This window comes from Procambarus clarkii, chromosome 91 (genome assembly GCF_040958095.1).
Source record: "Procambarus clarkii isolate CNS0578487 chromosome 91, FALCON_Pclarkii_2.0, whole genome shotgun sequence".
Lineage (NCBI taxonomy): Eukaryota > Metazoa > Arthropoda > Malacostraca > Decapoda > Cambaridae > Procambarus > Procambarus clarkii.
The window spans coordinates 9840037-9858100 of NC_091240.1; the positions used below are offsets into that span (position 1 = coordinate 9840037).

The following is an 18064-nucleotide window of genomic DNA, read 5'->3' on the forward strand; positions in this document are numbered from 1 at the left end:
ACTGTGCTACAGTAACGCTTTCAGCCGGAAAACTGGACAAAAACTCTATACAACGATCAGTTTGATGTCACTAGTGCCACATGGAGTGAATATCTGCCGTAAACACGCTAGATTCTGAATTTTGCCATTCCAGCCATTTCTTTTTCCACATTTTTTGTTCCACCAATCACGGTTTCTTATCTGTGTTTCTTTTAGAAATTTTATCATCTTCCAGGCCAGTTCCTCCTTTGAGTCTTTTGCACTCTTCGTGAATTTGGTTGTTCGGTTTCATGCTTGTTTGTTTGCTTGCTTGCTTGCTTGCTTTCAGCCCTGACTCCATCACCTCCTCCTGTTTATCTCTCTGAATGTTGTAAGAATGTTTTTTATAATGTCTGATTTCATACAATATGATGTTGTCATACACACACTATGATTATGTTATCATCCACACACTATGACTGTTATCATCCACACACTATGACTGTGTTATCATCCACAGACTATACGACTGTGTTATCATTCACACACTACGACTGTGTTATCATCCACACACTACAACTGTATTATTATCCACACTATACGACTGTGTTATCATCCACACTATACGACTGTGTTATCATCCACACACTACGATTGTGTTATCATCCACACACCATACGACTGTGTTATCATCCACACACTACGACTGTGTTATCATCTACACACTATGACTGCGTTATCATCCACACACTATGACTGCGTTATCATCCACACACTATATGAAGTCTCCATTTATACAGTCTCCGTGGTGTAGTGGTAAGACACTCGCCTGGCGTTCCGCGAGCGCTATGTCATGGGTTCGTATCCTGGCCGGGGAGGATTTACTGGGCGCAATTCCTTAACTGTAGCCTCTGTTTAACGCAACAGTAAAATGTGTACTTGGATAAAAAAAACGATTCTTCGCGGCAGGGGATCGTATTCCAGGGACCATAGGATTAAGGACTTGCCCGAAACGCTACGCGTACTAGTGGCTGTACAAGAATGTAACAACTCTTGTATATATCTCAAAAAAAAAAAAAAAAAAAAAAAAAAAAAAAAAAAAAAAAAAAAAAATATGACTGTGTTATCATCCACACACTATATGACTGTGTTATCATCCACACACTATATGACTGTGTTATCATCCACACACTACGACTGTGTTATCATCCACACACTACGACTGTGTTATCATCCACACACTACGACTGTTATCATTCACACACTACGACTGTATTATCATCCACACACTACAACTGTGTTATCATCCACACACTACGACTGTATTATCATCCAAACACTACGACTGTGTTATCATCCACACATTATACTTTTGCCTTATTTAAAAGCAAAACCAAAAAGTACCTAACTTCATCTTCTTAGTTTCCTACACTGAGCTTTAAATTTGCTCTGTACCTAGTGTTACCCAATCTCCTAATTTTTATGTAATATCAAACAACCTTATCATTGTGTTCATTGCTGTCTTCTTTTATGTGCTAGCCATATGCTGTATTGTGACTACCAATTTTTGTCAACTACCATTCAAGCTGTCATTGCAACCAATCTTATATTGTTTCTGCTGTATTGTGCCTACCAATTTTTTTTTGTCAACTACCATTCAAGCCGTCATTGCAATCAATCTTAGCTACCTATGTGCTTTAATATACTGTACCTACAATTTTCTCTCATCTTTTTTTCATTTCATGTAATCTGTTATCATTTTTTGTCTATAATTTTGCAAGTATTTACCTCCTTAAAATTTTCTTAGATTAAGGACCTGCCCGAAACGCTGCGCGTGCTAGTGGCTTTACAAGACTGTAATTACCATATTTGTATCCTCACATTCCTTATGTACATTCTTGTATATGCATAAATAAAATAAAATAAAATAAAATACGACTGTGTTATCATCCACACACCACGATCATGTTATCCACATGAGGGTCAGACTATACAGCTCGTGTATAGTCTATGTCAACTGTCAGGCCAATGTCAGGATTAAGCGTTAGCATTCATTTTGCGAGAGAGGCAGTAATGTTGAATCTGTCTTCATTTGATTTGATGTCGACGAGTGTTTGATGACTGCAAATTGTATACTGTCCCCCTACTGTTGTGCCCGTGATCACGTCAGATGTGAATAACGATCAGTGCCCAAACGGTTCTCTGGTTAATAATGACAATTGTCTCACATCATAACAGGGAGATATGTGCATCATCCTGGTTCAAGTTCAAGTATGTTTACTGAGACAAGAAAGAAATACATCTCAAAGGGATAGAGTAGCTTAGGCTATTCCTACCCCCCCATATCATCCTGGTATAGAGCGCTGCTGCATAGGCTGGTTAGGAAGTGCCTGCATGTGTGGGTTGTTTTTGTTTAAGATTCGCTACTTGGAAGAAAATGTTCCAAGTAGCACGGGGTAAGGCGAGCCCGTAGTAGACTTGATGGTGTGGGTCTGTCTATACTTACATTCTGAAGGCTGGTTTCCACGAAGGCGTCCAGCTTCACCTTCTCCTCCTCCAACGCCTGATATTGCTGTCAACACAGAAGCATCGTTAGTGACATAATTGCATACAACAACAGTTAAAAAACTAAATAATTAACAAAAACTACGACAGAAAAGTGCATTGAGACTGCAGAATATATAGTAAAAGATATACAATAGCAAAAAGATTTCAATCAAGACACAACAGTAGCATGAATAACACATAAATAACACTAATAACAATAACATCGTTATTAAACGATTTGGCAGATCGTATTCTTGGAAGAAATTAGGATTAAGGACCTGCCCGAAACGCTAGTGGTTGTACAAGAATGTAAGAACTCTTGTACAGTATATATAAATAAATAAAATACATAAATTAACAACCTAAATAAATAAATAAATAAGGTACAACCACCAGGCTAGTAGGCTGGGCATATAAAGCTCTTAGACCTCACTGCCCTGTAGTCACTAAGAGGTAAGTACATTCAACAGGAACAACAGGCAACAGGAGGCGACGAGGGTGTTCTGTTGACCGTGTTGGAACAACATTACAGGAGGGGAAGGTTTGTTTGGGGGACGAAATTGGAAATTGGAGAAAAGATGAAGAGAGGACAAGGAAGTAAAAACAATATATATATATATATATATATATATATATATATATATATATATATATATATATATATATATATATATATATATAATCACTATAGGTGGGGGATACCCGGCCATCCTGGTGCTTGTGGTCGATCCGACCTCACTGCACCAAAATTAAATTCAAGAAAAATAGTAAGAAATAACGATAATATGTGAGAACATATACAGCATCCCAACGCATCTCAGCACATACTTTCTCTGTCTGACTGTCTGTCTGTACTCACCTAGTTGTGCTTGCGGGGGTTGAGCTCTGGCTCTTTCGACCCACCTCTCAACTGTCAATCAATTTTTTTTATTTTTATTTATTTTATTGTATTTTACACACACACACACACACACACACACACACATCCAAGAGTCAATGCTCGATCCTGCAGACACAAATAGGTGAGTACACAGAGGAAGCAGCCCATAATAATTAACTAATTAATTTAATAGGTTAAATAATTAACCTATCTTGAGATTATCTTGAGATGATTTCGGAGCTTAGCGTCCTTGGGGGCCCGGTCCTCGACCAGGCCTTCTTTTTGTTACACATCCCCAGAAAGCAGCCTGTAGCAGCTAACTCCCAGGTACCTATTTACTGCTAGGTGAACAGGGGCATCATGGGTGAAAGAAACTCTGCCCATTTGTTTCCGCCATCACCGGGGATAGATCCCTGGACCCTAGGATTACGAATACCAACCACTGTCCACTCAGCCACCAGGCCCCTGTTGGTCTGTCTGTGTCTCTTCTTTTCGCCGTTTGTGATTGTCTCTCTCTCTTCCCCTGTTTCTGTTTGTCTCGAGAGAGTGAGAAACAGAGACAGGCAAGTAAAGGAGTAGACAATACAAAACAATACAATAAAATGTATATTCAAAACAATGTATGTACAAAGAACTGTGTGTACGACTTCTGACTCTTGTTTGTAGGACTAGAACTTTCCCTTCCCATAGCTCGTGTTAAGCCATACCCGATTAATTGTTCCCTGGAACACGACCCGCCAGTCAGTTTACAACCAGGTCCATAATTGCTGCTGGGTGAACATGGGTAAAGAGTTAGGTATAGATGATGTTAGTAGTTGGTAGTCGTGGCAATAGTTGTTGTACCAGTAGTGGAAGAAGTGAATTAAGTAGTTGTAACAACATGTACCGTACTTTTATATTTGGGGGTGGGGGGTGGATATGATACTCTATCACCCCCCATCACCCCAGATTCACCTCCCCCCTCACCCCACATCCATCCCCCCTCACCCCACATCCCTCCCCCCCCCTTACCTCCTCAACAAAGCATCCACCCTTCATCCACATCCGCCCCATCACCCCACATTCACCCCCCCCCTTTCACCAACATCTACTCCCCCCTCCCCCTCACCCCCTCTATCACCGGTACACACTCAGCCAAACTTTACCATAAATTTACAATACAAAGCTAAACAACACAGGCTCTAAGACCTACATTTGCCTGCCTCTTGGGCCGACCCCTCACGAAGAAAATATCTGTAAGGAATTCCTGTAATTACATGCCGATTCAATTTGTTATGTATGCCCTTAAGGGTACAGAGAGAGCAAGGGGAGGCGGGAGAGGAAGGGAGAGGAGGAGTGAGATGAAGAAAAAGGAGGAGTAAGGAAGGAGTGTAGGAAGACAAGCAAGGCAGAAGGAGGAACAACAGTAGAAAAGTGATATTAGCCAAGATAAATAATAAAGAGACTGAGGGAGGGAAGTAACCTCAGAGAGGGAGGCAGGGAGGGAAAAGGAACCACAGAGAGAGGCAGGAAGGGAGAAGGAACCTCAGAGAGAGAGGCAGGAAGGGAGAAGGAACCTCAGAGAGAGAGGCAGGAAGGGAGAAGGAACCTCAGAGAGGGAGGCAGGGAGGGAGAAGGAACCTCAGAGAGAGAGGCAGGAAGGGAGAAGGAACCACAGAGAGGGAGGCAGGAAGGGAGAAGGAACCTCAGAGAGGGAGGCAGGAAGGGAGAAGGAACCTCAGAGAGAGAGGCAGGAAGGGAGAAGGAACCACAGAGAGGGAGGCAGAGAGAGAGAGCTAGGGAACCTCAGGGAGGTGATAGAGGTGAAACTGAGGGGGATAATTCGAGGAAGGAGAGTGAGAGTGAGAGTGGGGGGGTTGGGGTGGTGGGGGAGGCAGGAAGGGAAGCCGCCGCTGGTGTTCCACTTACTATGGATTCCTCTGCTAATTTACATAAAAGACTTGAGTCATGTTGTTTGCTCTCCCTGCCTTCTTCAGCCACCGTCTTAACTCTCCGGTGCTCCCCCTCCTTGCTCTTGATCAAGAATATTGAGTAATTTGTTAATGGATTCCTTCGTGGGTTCGACACCCACTCACTCTGGCTCATAACATGCTCTCCACGAAAACAATTGATTATAATACATTTTTTTATTTTGTTTACTTAAACACGGCATGAATTCTGTTGATGTATTGAGTATGTTGGCCTTCATGTTGCCCAATCACTTGGAATGGTTGGTTGAGTGCAGGGTCGGTGTTCGATCCCCGATGTCCAAGTGGTTGGGCGGCGTTCCTTCACCCAATCCTCATATCCCTTCCAAGTGCTGAATAGTCTATGTTGTTGTTGTTGTTGTTGTTATAGATTCAGCTACTCGGAACAAGTTATAAGTAGCACGGGCTATGGTGAGCCCGTAACTTACCTGGCATAGGAGCGGGGCAAGTAGCACAGGCTATGGTGAGCCCGTAGTGGACTTACCTGGCACAAGAACGATGCTGTATCGAATATTCTATGAGTTGCTTCCTTCAAATACCCTCCGCACCCTTCTTAGAGGCCAAGGTCAGGTACTGGGTCGCCCCATCCTTCAAAAAATGTCAAGCGTGAATTTTCGAGAAGAGAAAGGTCACACAAATCGAGCTTCTGGAGGCTCCATTCCTTGGAGGCTTCTGAGTAAAAGTAAGTCCCTAGTTTCTGGAATCTCTTAGAATCTTCTGGAATCCCTAAAATTTTCTGAAATCCTCTTGAACCCTTAGAACCTTCTGGAATCCTTTGGAACCCCCAAGAACCGTGGTTTCCAGCCAGTGGATCGCTGAACCTAAAGTCTGCGTACTAGTATATCTGAATCATCGGGAATTAGCACGTGGTGAGTATCCTGATTGGGCAATTTTTGTCAGTTTTGTGAGTATTAGAAAACCATCGTCTCAATACCCCCACCTCAGCCCCCTTACAACCACCTCAGCACCCCCACCATCCCCTCAGCACCCCCACCACCACCATCTCAGTCAACACTGTCGAAAAGATGTTGCCTGAATGGAGGGAGGGGAGGTGTTAGGTGAAGGGTAGGGGTGGAGGGGTAAAGCGGAGGAGAGGGGGAGGATTAAAGGGGAAGGGAGTGATGGGAAGAGGTTACAGAAAGGGGGATGAAAGAGCCAATAAGGCCGACCCAATTCTCTCATCCTCCAAGACCCCTCTCTCAAGGCCCTCCAAGGTTCCTCCTCACATACGCTTAACATATTCGTCGAGCACAACCGTCTCATACACTTGACGCACTCTTCTTGAGCGTTCGACACCATTAACACACTCTTCTTAAACGACCGACACCCTTAACACACTCTTCTTGAACGACCGACACCCTTAACACACTCTTCTTGAACGTCCGACACCCTTAACACACTCTTCTTGAACGTTCGACACCCTTAACACACTCTTCTTGAACGTTCGACACCCTTAACACACTCTTCTTGAACGTCCGACACCCTTAACACACTCTTCTTGAATGTTCGACACCCTTAACACACTCTTCTTGAACGTTCGACACCCTTAACACACTCTTCTTGAACGTCCGACACCCTTAACACACTCTTCTTGAACGTCCGACACCCTTAACACACTCTTCTTGAACGTACGACACCCTTAACACACTCTTCTTGAACGTACGACACCCTTAACACACTCTTCTTGAACGTCCGACACCCTTAACACACTCTTCTTGAACGTCCGACACCCTTAACACACTCTTCTTGAACGTCCGACACCCTTAACACACTCTTCTTGAACGTCCGACACCCTTAACACACTCTTCTTGAACGTCCGACACCCTTAACACACTCTTCTTGAACGTCCGACACCCTTAACACACTCCCCCTCCCGGGTTCCCAGCTCTCCAAGTGCTTTTGTCTGTACTTCACAGGTACAGTGACATTAGTAGCCCCTTCAAGTGCTTTTCACTGGAATACGTCAATGCCCGACCACTTTAGCTCCTCCAAGCGCGCGCAGCCAAAACCAATAATTGCCAAAAAAAACAAAAAACAATTGCCAGCTCTATCTGCTATGACTATTATTATCACCAGTACTTCTAACACTTAAAATAATAATAATAATAATAATAATAATAATAATAATAATAATAATAATAATAATAATAATAATAATAATAATAATAATACCAGCTATGATAATATTGATGAATAAGATCACGGACTGTAGCCTAGTACTCCCGTTAGGCTATTGGTGCAAGAGCAACTTCAGTGTGGCTAACTGCCATTCCCCCCCCCCCCCCACCCACCCACACACATTTATATAAATTAAAAGGCGTTAGTAACATGATCTTCAATAAAAGGTTCGGATCACCCTTTTTTTTTCACTTCCAGTTTTCACAGAGCGTGACAATGGAAACTGAAATTGAATAGGCTACTGATCCAAACTTTTTAGTTTTGTTATGTTACTAAAGCTAATGTTACTAACGCATTTATATATTGATATATTTATGTACGTGGGAATCGAAATGCTTTCAGACGTTAAATTGATGACATTGAAGCAGAAAGTTTGACTCTGCTTCCCGATGGCCCGCTGGTCCTCCACCTGACTACATATCCCCCCTCATATTCAAAGTTCATTCCCGGAGCCCATTATGTGCCTCTGTATCACCTTTCACTACCGCCTACAGGATGGGTATGGGATTCACTACCGCCTACAGGATGGGTATAAGATTCACTACCACCTACAGGATGGGTATGGGATTCACTACCGCCTACAGGATGGGTATGGGATTCACTACCGCCTACAGGATGGGTATGGGATTCACTACCGCCTACAGGATGGGTATGAGGTCCAGTACCGCCCACGGGATGAGTATGGAGTGCAAAATATGTTAATAAAAATAAAAAAAACTCATATCTCTTCCAATTGCTTATAATAATTAATACAAACGGTTTTTTCTCAAAGATAATTAAATTGCGTTATATGTTGGGGATTAAGCATAGTCGCATAAAGGTAATTAATTGCATATATTACCTGTCCGACTGTCCAATTCGTATTCTCAGACACCGCTGGACAGAATCTATCCAAACTCAGTTCCCCACTTGACCAAACAAAATTTCTAGGCTATATGGTGCTCCAGCTCCTGGGCCCTGCTTTCAGCGATGTTTGCTTCACAGCCTGTGTTCGAGGCGCACCTTTTAAAATGTTTTGTAGGTGTAAATAGTTGACAAGGCTTCATAACTTTACCCGAGGAAGGTCATAGGTTCTATGGAGTTCCAGCTACTGGGCCCTACTTTTATTTACAGATTTTTTTCATAATAGTACTGTATCTACAGGCTTTGTAATGGTCATCTATGACGTGATCATCATCTCTTTTTCTAAACAGAAAACCGATCCTAAAGAACATGGGTTCTAGAGAAACCCTGACTGCCCCTCAATGTGAAGGGCAGTCCCACGAATATCTATATCCATATCCTACGAATATTTCGGGTCCTGAGGGGGTCCCTAAGGACCCAGGAGAGTGGTCCATATTATAGCTGCTTATAATACTGTATAACAATAAAGATTGTGTCTTGTCTGCCCGAAACGCTTTGGGTAATAGTGGCTTTTAGGCATTGTATGTACTAGCTCTATCTATAAATTCAAAAATATTTGTATCACACCTTGTATGTATGTACTTTACCTGAATTTGAATTTGAATTTTGAATTTGTGTGTAGTGAAAAGTTACTCCCCTGTTCTTTACTCAGGCTACACCGACTACTTATATTACTCAACAAAGTTATCACGAAGATAAAAGACATTTTGTCAATGATTCAAAACATTATATCTCATTGTTATTTCTTTGCCTACACAATACACAATATACAGCTGGGTATTGTGTAACATAATAGACTTGTAACACCATGTCTATTTTGTTAGCCAAAAATTTGTTCCATAAATCAACGTCCTTGTTTACTTGAATTTACCCGAGGGCGTTGACGGAGACAGGAAGCCGGCGGCTTGTCAAAGATCTCCCCCTCCCCCCCCCCCTCATCTAGTTACCTCCCGAATCCAAACCACTCGGGATCAACCCGTTCTCTCACCTAACACGTCCTATTTTTTACGTAATCGACCAATACGTTAAAAATGCGATGTTTTTGTAAAATCATTTAAACATCGTAACATTGATGTTGTATATATGCATCGACTACCAAACGAGTGGCTATATATATACCAAAATTTTACCATTTACCATTTACCAAAATTAGGATATTGTTTACAAAACGAATGTGTTTGAAGAATATGCTAGAAATTTGTTGCTGGATGAGTTACTGATGATAATTCTCTCCATCATCACCTTGTTCTCTCCGTCTCTTTCTCTCCGTGTGTTCTTACCTTTATCTCCTTGTCCATGGATCCTTTAGTGGCTCGGTTCTTCTTCTTGTGTTTCTTGACCTGGGAGGCGGCCTTGGTGTAGGTCTCCAGCTGGTGCTTGTGTGATGACAGGAACTTCTTCTGCTCGCTCTGCCGACATGAATGATGGGTTTCATTAAACGAACAAATCCACAGGGGCCGTGACGAGGATTCGAACTTGCGTCCGAGAGCATCCCAGACGCTGCCTTAATCGACTGAGCTACGATATGGTCAATCGTGGTGCCCTTGTGGATTTGTTCATTTGATGCATTACATTATTGTGATTTCTGTGTGGAATGGGTTTCATTGTCACCTGATTGGCTAATTTGTCGAGCGATTGGCTAATTGGCTGGCTACCTTGCTGGCTAATTGATGGATTAAGTTACGGATTGATATCTTGTGATAAAAAGTAGATAAAAGGCAAAATAGTTAATTTAATGGTGCAGAATTAAAGGAAAACTGAAAGAAAAAAATCTGATATGGTTTATGGTCATTAGCAATCACTCTAATCTCTCTATTTCTCTCTCTCTCTCTCTCTCTCTCTCTCTCTCTCTCTCTCTCTCTCTCTCTCTCTCTCTCTCTCTCTCTCTCTCCTATTTTGTCTCACCTGCAGCACCTTGGTGTCCTTGTCTAGGTTGGTCTCGAGGGGAACCAGCAGGTCGACGTAGAAGGCCTTCAGCTGTGGAGGCGAAAGAGAGGGGGGTCAAGATATATAAATGTGTGGATACATGGTGAAGCTGTGTGTGTGTGTGTGTGTGTGTGTGTGTGTGTGTGTGTGTGTGTGTGTGTGTGTGTGTGTGTGTGTGTGTGTGTGTGTGTGTGTGTGTGTGTAGAGGAGACAAAGGACACGTGTGTGTTGAGAATACTGATAGTCTATAGGTAGGTTTAATGACACCTTGCTTGTGGAAGCAGTCGTGAATGAATTCTCAGAAATTCTCTGCTTCAGCTTTTCCTGTTTGGCTTATCCTGTTAATTCTCCATAAATTGAATTCTGTGATGACGATATTATATCTGGAGGCTTTTGTTAATTATTTCAAAAAATATATTTCTCCATAATTTCTTTAAAAATTCTTAGCCTATATATACAATTTCAAGGTCATTAGGATTTGTATGATTTCTACCCAAATTATCTCACTGTTAATCGATGTTTAAATCAGACTTTGCAAAAAGGTGCAAAATTATATCACAGGTAGATTGTATATAAATGATCCAGTGATTTCAATAATGTATATTTTTCTGTACACAAAGGCGAACTTAACTCATCCATCTAATTTGTTTCAGTAAAACCATATTACATATTTTGTGAGGCAAAGTCTGTTCTTAGTTTCGGGAAGATTCTGTTAGTGAATCTTAGAATCTTAGAATAGAAAACAGATTACCGGATTTTTTTTTTAAGGAAATTAATCCAAATGTAATGAAGGATTGGTGGAGATTGTGGTGATTAGGAGGATGGTGGTGAGTGTGGTGGTCACAATTGTGGTGATGAGGTGGATGGTGGTGAGTGTGGTGGTAAAAATGACAGCAACTGTTCAACGACCTGCGTGTGCTGGCCGACTGTGTGGTGGTAGTGGTAGCTATTGTGTCGTGGTGATGGTGGTTGGTTATCGTGGTGATGGTGGTTGGTTATCGTGGAGATGGTGGTTGGTTATCGTGGTGATGGTGGTTGGTTATCGTGGTGATGGTGGTGACGTTATGATAGGCTGTGTTGCTTCACTGTGGCGGCAGTAATAGTGGAGGAGAACCACAGCTACCAGAGACCAGGAGGGGGACAAGTCCAGGCGCTCCACAGCTTCCCCCTCTCCCCTAATATTACAGCTCTTACTCACATCACTAGGGGAGGGTAGGGGAGGGTAGGGGAGGGCAGGGGAGGGTAGGGGAGGGCAGGGGAGGGTAGGGGAGGGTAGGGGAAGGCAGGGGAGGAGGAAGGTTACCACCGGAGGGGTAGGAGAGCATCACCAGCACTGCTGCCACACATCATCTACGGGTCCCCTTGGCTGAACCTCGCGTCCCCTGGGCTGAACCTCGCGTTCCCTGGGCTGAACCTCGCGCCCCTCGGGGCTGAACCTGGCGCCCTCGGGGCTGAACCTGGCGCCCTCGGGGCTGAACCTCGCGCCCCTCGGGGCTGAACCTCGCGCCCCCGGGACTGAACCTCATGAACTAGGTATAACCAAACCACTAGCAGTATAGCCACTATGGCCCACACACCAAAGCTGTTTTCGTTTGCATACGCTGTTTAAACAAGTGGCTACTAGAGTTAAACTTGAATGAGTGCTATTAAGATGGATTTCTTGGAAGAAGTAATATGGAAGACAATATATAGTATGTTAGATCAGGTCAGTACAGTCTATAATAGGCTGCATTCATCTCCCCGGTTCGAGCCCCGCATTGCTCCAGAAAGCTGTCTTGGTCCAGTGGCTACCTGGAGCAGCTGGCGATCTCCCAGCCAGTCGACACGAGACCCTGCATCTATGTTCCCATTTGATCACTACTGACCAAACTCTTTATACCGCGATCTTTTATATGCAAATTCATGCAAAACTCGAGCTCGTCCTCTCCGACAGTACATTTGTTCGGGCGGGAGTCGGAGGAAGATGTCGCGGCGCTCTTTATTAACACGTTAGTGACGATGTCCTTCATGAGCTTATAGATCCCTAAACACACGATCTTGGTCACATTATCCGGAGGGTGTTGTATGTTAGAGTAGCTGCGACACTGTGTCTCCCCTGGCGCCTTGGGGCTTCAACCCTTTAAGGCCTTTGATCTCCAGTCCTTAAAGTCTGATATATTCGATTTATATAGCCATTTAAGGCTGATATATCTTTGATCTCCAGTCCTTTTAAAGCTGCGTCACTGCTGCAGGAGGGCCACACCTGACAACATCTGCAGGAGGGCCACGCCTGACAACACCTGCAGGAGGGCCACGCCTGACAACACCTGCAGGAGGGCCACGCTTGACAACACCTACAGGAGGGCCACGCCTGACAACACCTACTGGAGGGCCACGCCTGACAACACCTGCAGGAGGGTCACGCCTGACAACACCTACAGGAGGGCCACGCCTGACAACACCTGCAGGAGGGCCACGCCTGACAACACCTGCAGGAGGGCCTCGCCTGACAACACCTACAGGAGGGCCACGCCTGACAACACCTGCAGGAGGGCCACGCCTGACAACACCTACAGGAGGGCCACGCCTGACAACACCTGCAGGAGGGTCACGCCTGACAACACCTGCAGGAGGGCCACGCTTGACAACACCTACAGGAGGGCAACGCCTGACAACACCTGCAGGAGGGCCACGCTTGACAACACCTGCAGGAGGGTCACGCCTGACAACACCTGCAAGAGGGCCACGCCTGACAACACCTGCAGGAGGGCCACGCCTGACAACACCTACAGGAGGGCCACGCCTGACAACACCTACAGGAGGGCCACGCCTGACAACACCTGCAGGAGGGCCACGCCTGACAACACCTGCAGGAGGGCCACGCCTGACAACACCTGCAGGAGGGCCACGCCTGACAACACCTGCAGGAGGGTCACGCCTGACAACACCTGCAAGAGGGCCACGCCTGACAACACCTGCAGGAGGGCCACGCCTAACAACACCTACAGGAGGGCCACGCCTGACAACACCTGCAGGAGGGCCACGCCTGACAACACCTGCAGGAGGGCCACGCCTGACAACACCTGCAGGAGGGTCACGCCTGACAACACCTGCAGGAGGGCCACGCCTGACAACACCTGCAGGAGGGCCACGCCTGACAACACCTGCAGGAGGGCCACGCCTGACAACACCTGCAGGAGGGCCACGCCTGACAACACCTGCAGGAGGGCCACGCCTGACAACACCTGCAGGAGGGCCACGCCTGACAACACCTGCAGGAGGGCCACGCCTGACAACACCTGCGTCCAACAAACCTAACCAAAACTGCTGCTGTTGGCACAAGCCCTCAGAGCTCCATATCAGGAATCCTTTTTTAAAGAATAATCGCCAAGGATCAAGGCTTCCACAATGACTTCAACCTTCATACCTCAAAGGCAAGAGTGGAAAAAGGTCACTCTTTTCTCCTGACAACGCTGGGTGCGGACTCAAGGGCCAGAGGTCACTCTGACCCTGCCAGAGGTCACTCTGACCCTGCCAGAGGTCACTCTGACCCTGCCAGAGGTCAATATACCCCTCCGGCGTTACTCCTAGCGTCCTGCAGTGTCCTAGGTTAGCCACTCTGATTTCCAGGAAGGTGATGAGCGTGATTTCTGGAGCGGTGGGTTTAACAGGCATTGTTTTGAGGTTCTAAGGTGTGATCAGATTTACTCTTTGGGTTCCTTAGTGTGTCGAGCCTGGCTGTGGAGGTTCTGGGGGTTCCTTAGTGTGTCGAGCCTGGCTGTGGAGGTTCTGTGAGGGTTCCTTAGTGTGTCGAGCCTGGCTGTGGAGGTTCTGGGGGTTCCTTAGTGTGTCGAGCCTGGCTGTGGAGGTTCTGGGGGTTCCTTAGTGTGTCGAGCCTGGCTGTGGAGGTTCTGGGGGTTCCTTAGTGTGTCGAGCCTGGCTGTGGAGGTTCTGGGGGTTCCTTAGTGTGTCGAGCCTGGCTGTGGAGGTTCTGGGGGTTCCTTAGTGTGTCGAGCCTGGCTGTGGAGGTTCTGAGGGTTCCTTAGTGTGTCGAGCCTGGCTGTGGAGGTTCTGGGGGTTCCTTAGTGTGTCGAGCCTGGCTGTGGAGGTTCTGTGAGGGTTCCTTAGTGTGTCGAGCCTGGCTGTGGAGGTTCTGTGAGGGATCCTTAGTGTGTCGAGCCTGGCTGTGGAGGTTCTGGGGGTTCCTTAGTGTGTCGAACCTGGTTGTGGAGGTTCTGGGGGGGTTCCTTAGTGTGACGAGCCTGGTTGTGGAGGTTCTGGGGGGTTCCTTAGTGTGACCACGACCGAACACTGTGACTGAGACAAGCAGCACCACCACCACCCAGCTGCTGAAAGGGCCAAGATGGCATAAAAATTGTAACTATTCAAAGAAATGTTAAAACTTGTAATCCTTCAGAAGCTGAATAAAGGTACTCTGTAAACGACGTTTTAACAACTTCCAGAGAAACTGAAGACAGGAATGACAGTCTCATTACCATCATTAAGAACTCCTCAAGAAAATATTCCCCCCCTCGAGACGATCGTTTGATAATTATCTAGAAGACTGTATAATTCCCAGGTATATGTGGATGAGTGGATGAGTTGTGAGGCTGCAGGAGAAAGTTTTAGTTCCGTGGGGGAGGGTGTTAGCGTAGTAGTGTGTGTGTGTGTGTGTGTGTGTGTGTGTGTGTGTGTGTGTGTGTGTGTGTGTGTGTGTGTGTGTGTGTGTGTGTGTGTGTATAAGGCTTGGTATAAGTGTGAGGCCGGCGCACATTACACACACACACACACACACACACACACACACACACACACACACACACACACACACACACACACACACACACACACACACACACACTGTGGGGCTTCAGATGTGGGGTGCTGACACTGCCCCCCCACGTCAACCATCCCCCCTTCTTATTCTAACTCAACTCCAGACTTATGCATACAGCCCCTTCCCTCCCCTCCCCCAGCCCTCTCGCGGTCCCTGCAGCTCTCCTGTCGCTGGTGATGGGGGTATACTGTGAGACAGCCTACACTGTATGAGGTCCGTGAGACAGCCTACACTGTATGAGGTCTGTGAGGCAGCCTACACTGTATGAGGTCCGTGAAGCAGCCTACACTGTATGAGGTCCGTGAGGCAGTCTACACACCCCATGTATTTACATATGTAGCTTAGCCTAGCATTTTAAAAGCACTACAATCACCTTCTGTGGTTGATTGTTCAATAAATCCCTGTTTAACAAATCTCTCACCCTGTCCATGGAGGACAGAAGAAAATGTATATATGCTAGTTAGCATTGTTAATATGTGGCCACATCTGTGGTAGAAAATAATAATAAAAAAAAATGGCTGCGTCTGACCTGCACGCCCATCAGTGAGGCTCCGAAGGGATTTCTCACTGACGATGGTCTCAGGTCATCACTATCTCTGGCCCTCTTACTCCACACGGACCACACTCTCAGACCCCAACACAGCTCACAGGTCACTCTCTCCACGAACCATAACCTCGGGTTCTAACGGCTCGTACCATCCCTCCCTCCCTCCCTCCATCCATCTCAATTCCAATCGGACAAGAGCCTCATGTTGTCACAGGTCACCAATCTGGCGCCGAATCAATTCTTAGGTCAACACCAACTCCTTCGTTTAAATGTAAAAAGAGAGGTTCTCTCGCTAGTAAAACTAATTACAAATAGGTGAATCTTCCTCACTACTCACAGGAGAACATATAAGAATAATATATATATATATATATATATATATATATATATATATATATATATATATATATATATATATATATATATATATACACATATATATATATATATATATATCCTGCCTAGCCAGTTAGCCTCACTGGCCCTCTGTAAACAAATAAATATCTCTGGAGCAAAATTTTGCCCCATTTCGCCAGACCTTCTGAAAGCTTATGAGGTCTCGATTGTTTATGTCCCGCGCTCTCTGCCTCCCCGCTCAAGTGAGCGCACGTAATGTCCGCGACGTGCAGGTGGTCTCCATCATGTGCACGTATAGTCTCCGTCACGTGCACCGGATAAGCCTCATTCTCTCTCCCCTTCCGTAGCCTCATGCTCTCTCCCCCTCCGTAGCCTCATTCTCTCCCCTATCTTATCGACATGTCTCCTCATCAGTTTCCCGCGTAAAACATCGTTATAACACTCCCTTTCCACCCTTCACCTAACGTAACTCCTTCCATCGAGCCTCCTCACCCCTTTCCTGACTTTCCCTTCCCGCCCCCCTTCCTTCTCTGAGGCCATCACCCCACTCCTGTTCCCTTCTGCACCCCCCCCCCGCGCCCCCTATTCATCCTACAGCCAATCCTCCCATTACTGCCTCTGCTTCCCCATCTCTTTCCTCCCTGTCAGTTGCCAGTAACTCCCCTTACCCCATTATCTATGGCAACATTCTATTTCCTACCATTATTCTCTTCCAGCTCCCTCTACATTGTTCCTGTCTCACTCCACTAGCGCTGCTTCCTCTCTATCTCTCCCGTTTCGCTGTCTCTCCCGTCTCTGTCTCTCCCGTTTCTCTGTCTCCCGTCTCTCTGTCTCTCTCTGCCTCTCCCACCTTCCCCCCCCCCCCTCCCGGCAGCATCCGCTCCAAGTCGAGGGTACTTACAATGTTCATCTGTTGGGCCTGGACCTCCTTGTACACGTCCACCATCTGCATCAGGCACATCCCTGCAAGACAAGACGCTCTTACTCTCAGGGCCAGCAACACACAACACACACTTACTCAACAACTCTTAGCGTCTGTAGGGCGTTCCTTACCCAGCGCTCTTACTCTTCCGTCTGGAACTCTTACTCTGCTCTCTGAGTAGGAGAGTGTTCCAGAACTCTGCTCTGCCGTCTGGAACACTCCATATGGAGTCTGGAACTATTATTATCAATATAAACTGTACTTCCATTCATTGTTTGACACGTTAATAAATTTAACCCCCTCTCAGGCTGAGGTACAATAAAAGATATATAATTATTTACAAATATAATGTGGGACTAAAAGATGTCATTATTTTGAAACAGTGGACCTTAACTTGAAACATTAATCTCATATTCTTCTGTTTACAGCTCGAGGGAAGCTTTCTTGTCCTCTCTTTCTGCCAGTTCAAGAAAAATAAAATTTTCATGGATTTTTAGAATGTTTAAAAATTAAGGAAAGAGATATATACAAGGAACCTGTTCAAATATTCACCATCGGTGTTCAAGGCTGAGTGTGAACAGCTACCAGACACAATACAGGTAGATGAGGTAGGAATTAACAGTCTTACCAATGGAATAGAGTGGTTGAGGAAGTCGTACAACTCACTAATGACCACCAATAAATAGCTACCATACTTCAGTGGAGCCTAGTGAGCTGCCAGACAATTGGTCAGTGTTAATCTCTCTCTCTCTCTCTCTCTCTCTCTCTCTCTCTCTCTCTCTCTCTCTCTCTCTCTCTTTGTCTCTCTCTCTCTCTCTCTCTCTCTCTCTCTTTGTCTCTCTCTCTCTCTCTCTCTCTCTTTGTCTCTCTCTCTCTCTCTTTGTCTCTCTCTCTCTCTCTCTCTTTGTCTCTCTGTCTCTCTCTCTGTCTCTCTGTCTCTCTCTTTGTCTCTCTGTCTCTCTCTCTCTCTCTCTCTCTCTCTCTCTCTCTCTCTCTCTCTCTCTCTCTCTCTCTCTCTCTCTCTCTCTCTCTCTCTCTCTCTTTGTCTCTCTCTCTCTCTCTC

General features: G+C 45.6%; 1 protein-coding gene across 2 annotated transcripts in view; it reads right to left on the minus strand.

Moving 5' to 3' along the window:
- Positions 1-18064, minus strand: part of IRSp53 (Insulin receptor substrate 53 kDa) — a 176973-nt gene that overhangs the window by 17649 nt on the left and 141260 nt on the right. For both annotated transcript variants that reach the window (XM_069318735.1, XM_069318733.1), the window contains exons 4-7: positions 16981-17042; positions 10339-10410; positions 9714-9842; positions 2465-2530 (exon numbers count right to left, since the gene is read on the minus strand). In XM_069318735.1, coding sequence (XP_069174836.1) covers positions 2465-2530; positions 9714-9842; positions 10339-10410; positions 16981-17042 — 329 coding nt within the window. The remainder of the gene's footprint in view (positions 1-2464; positions 2531-9713; positions 9843-10338; positions 10411-16980; positions 17043-18064) is intronic.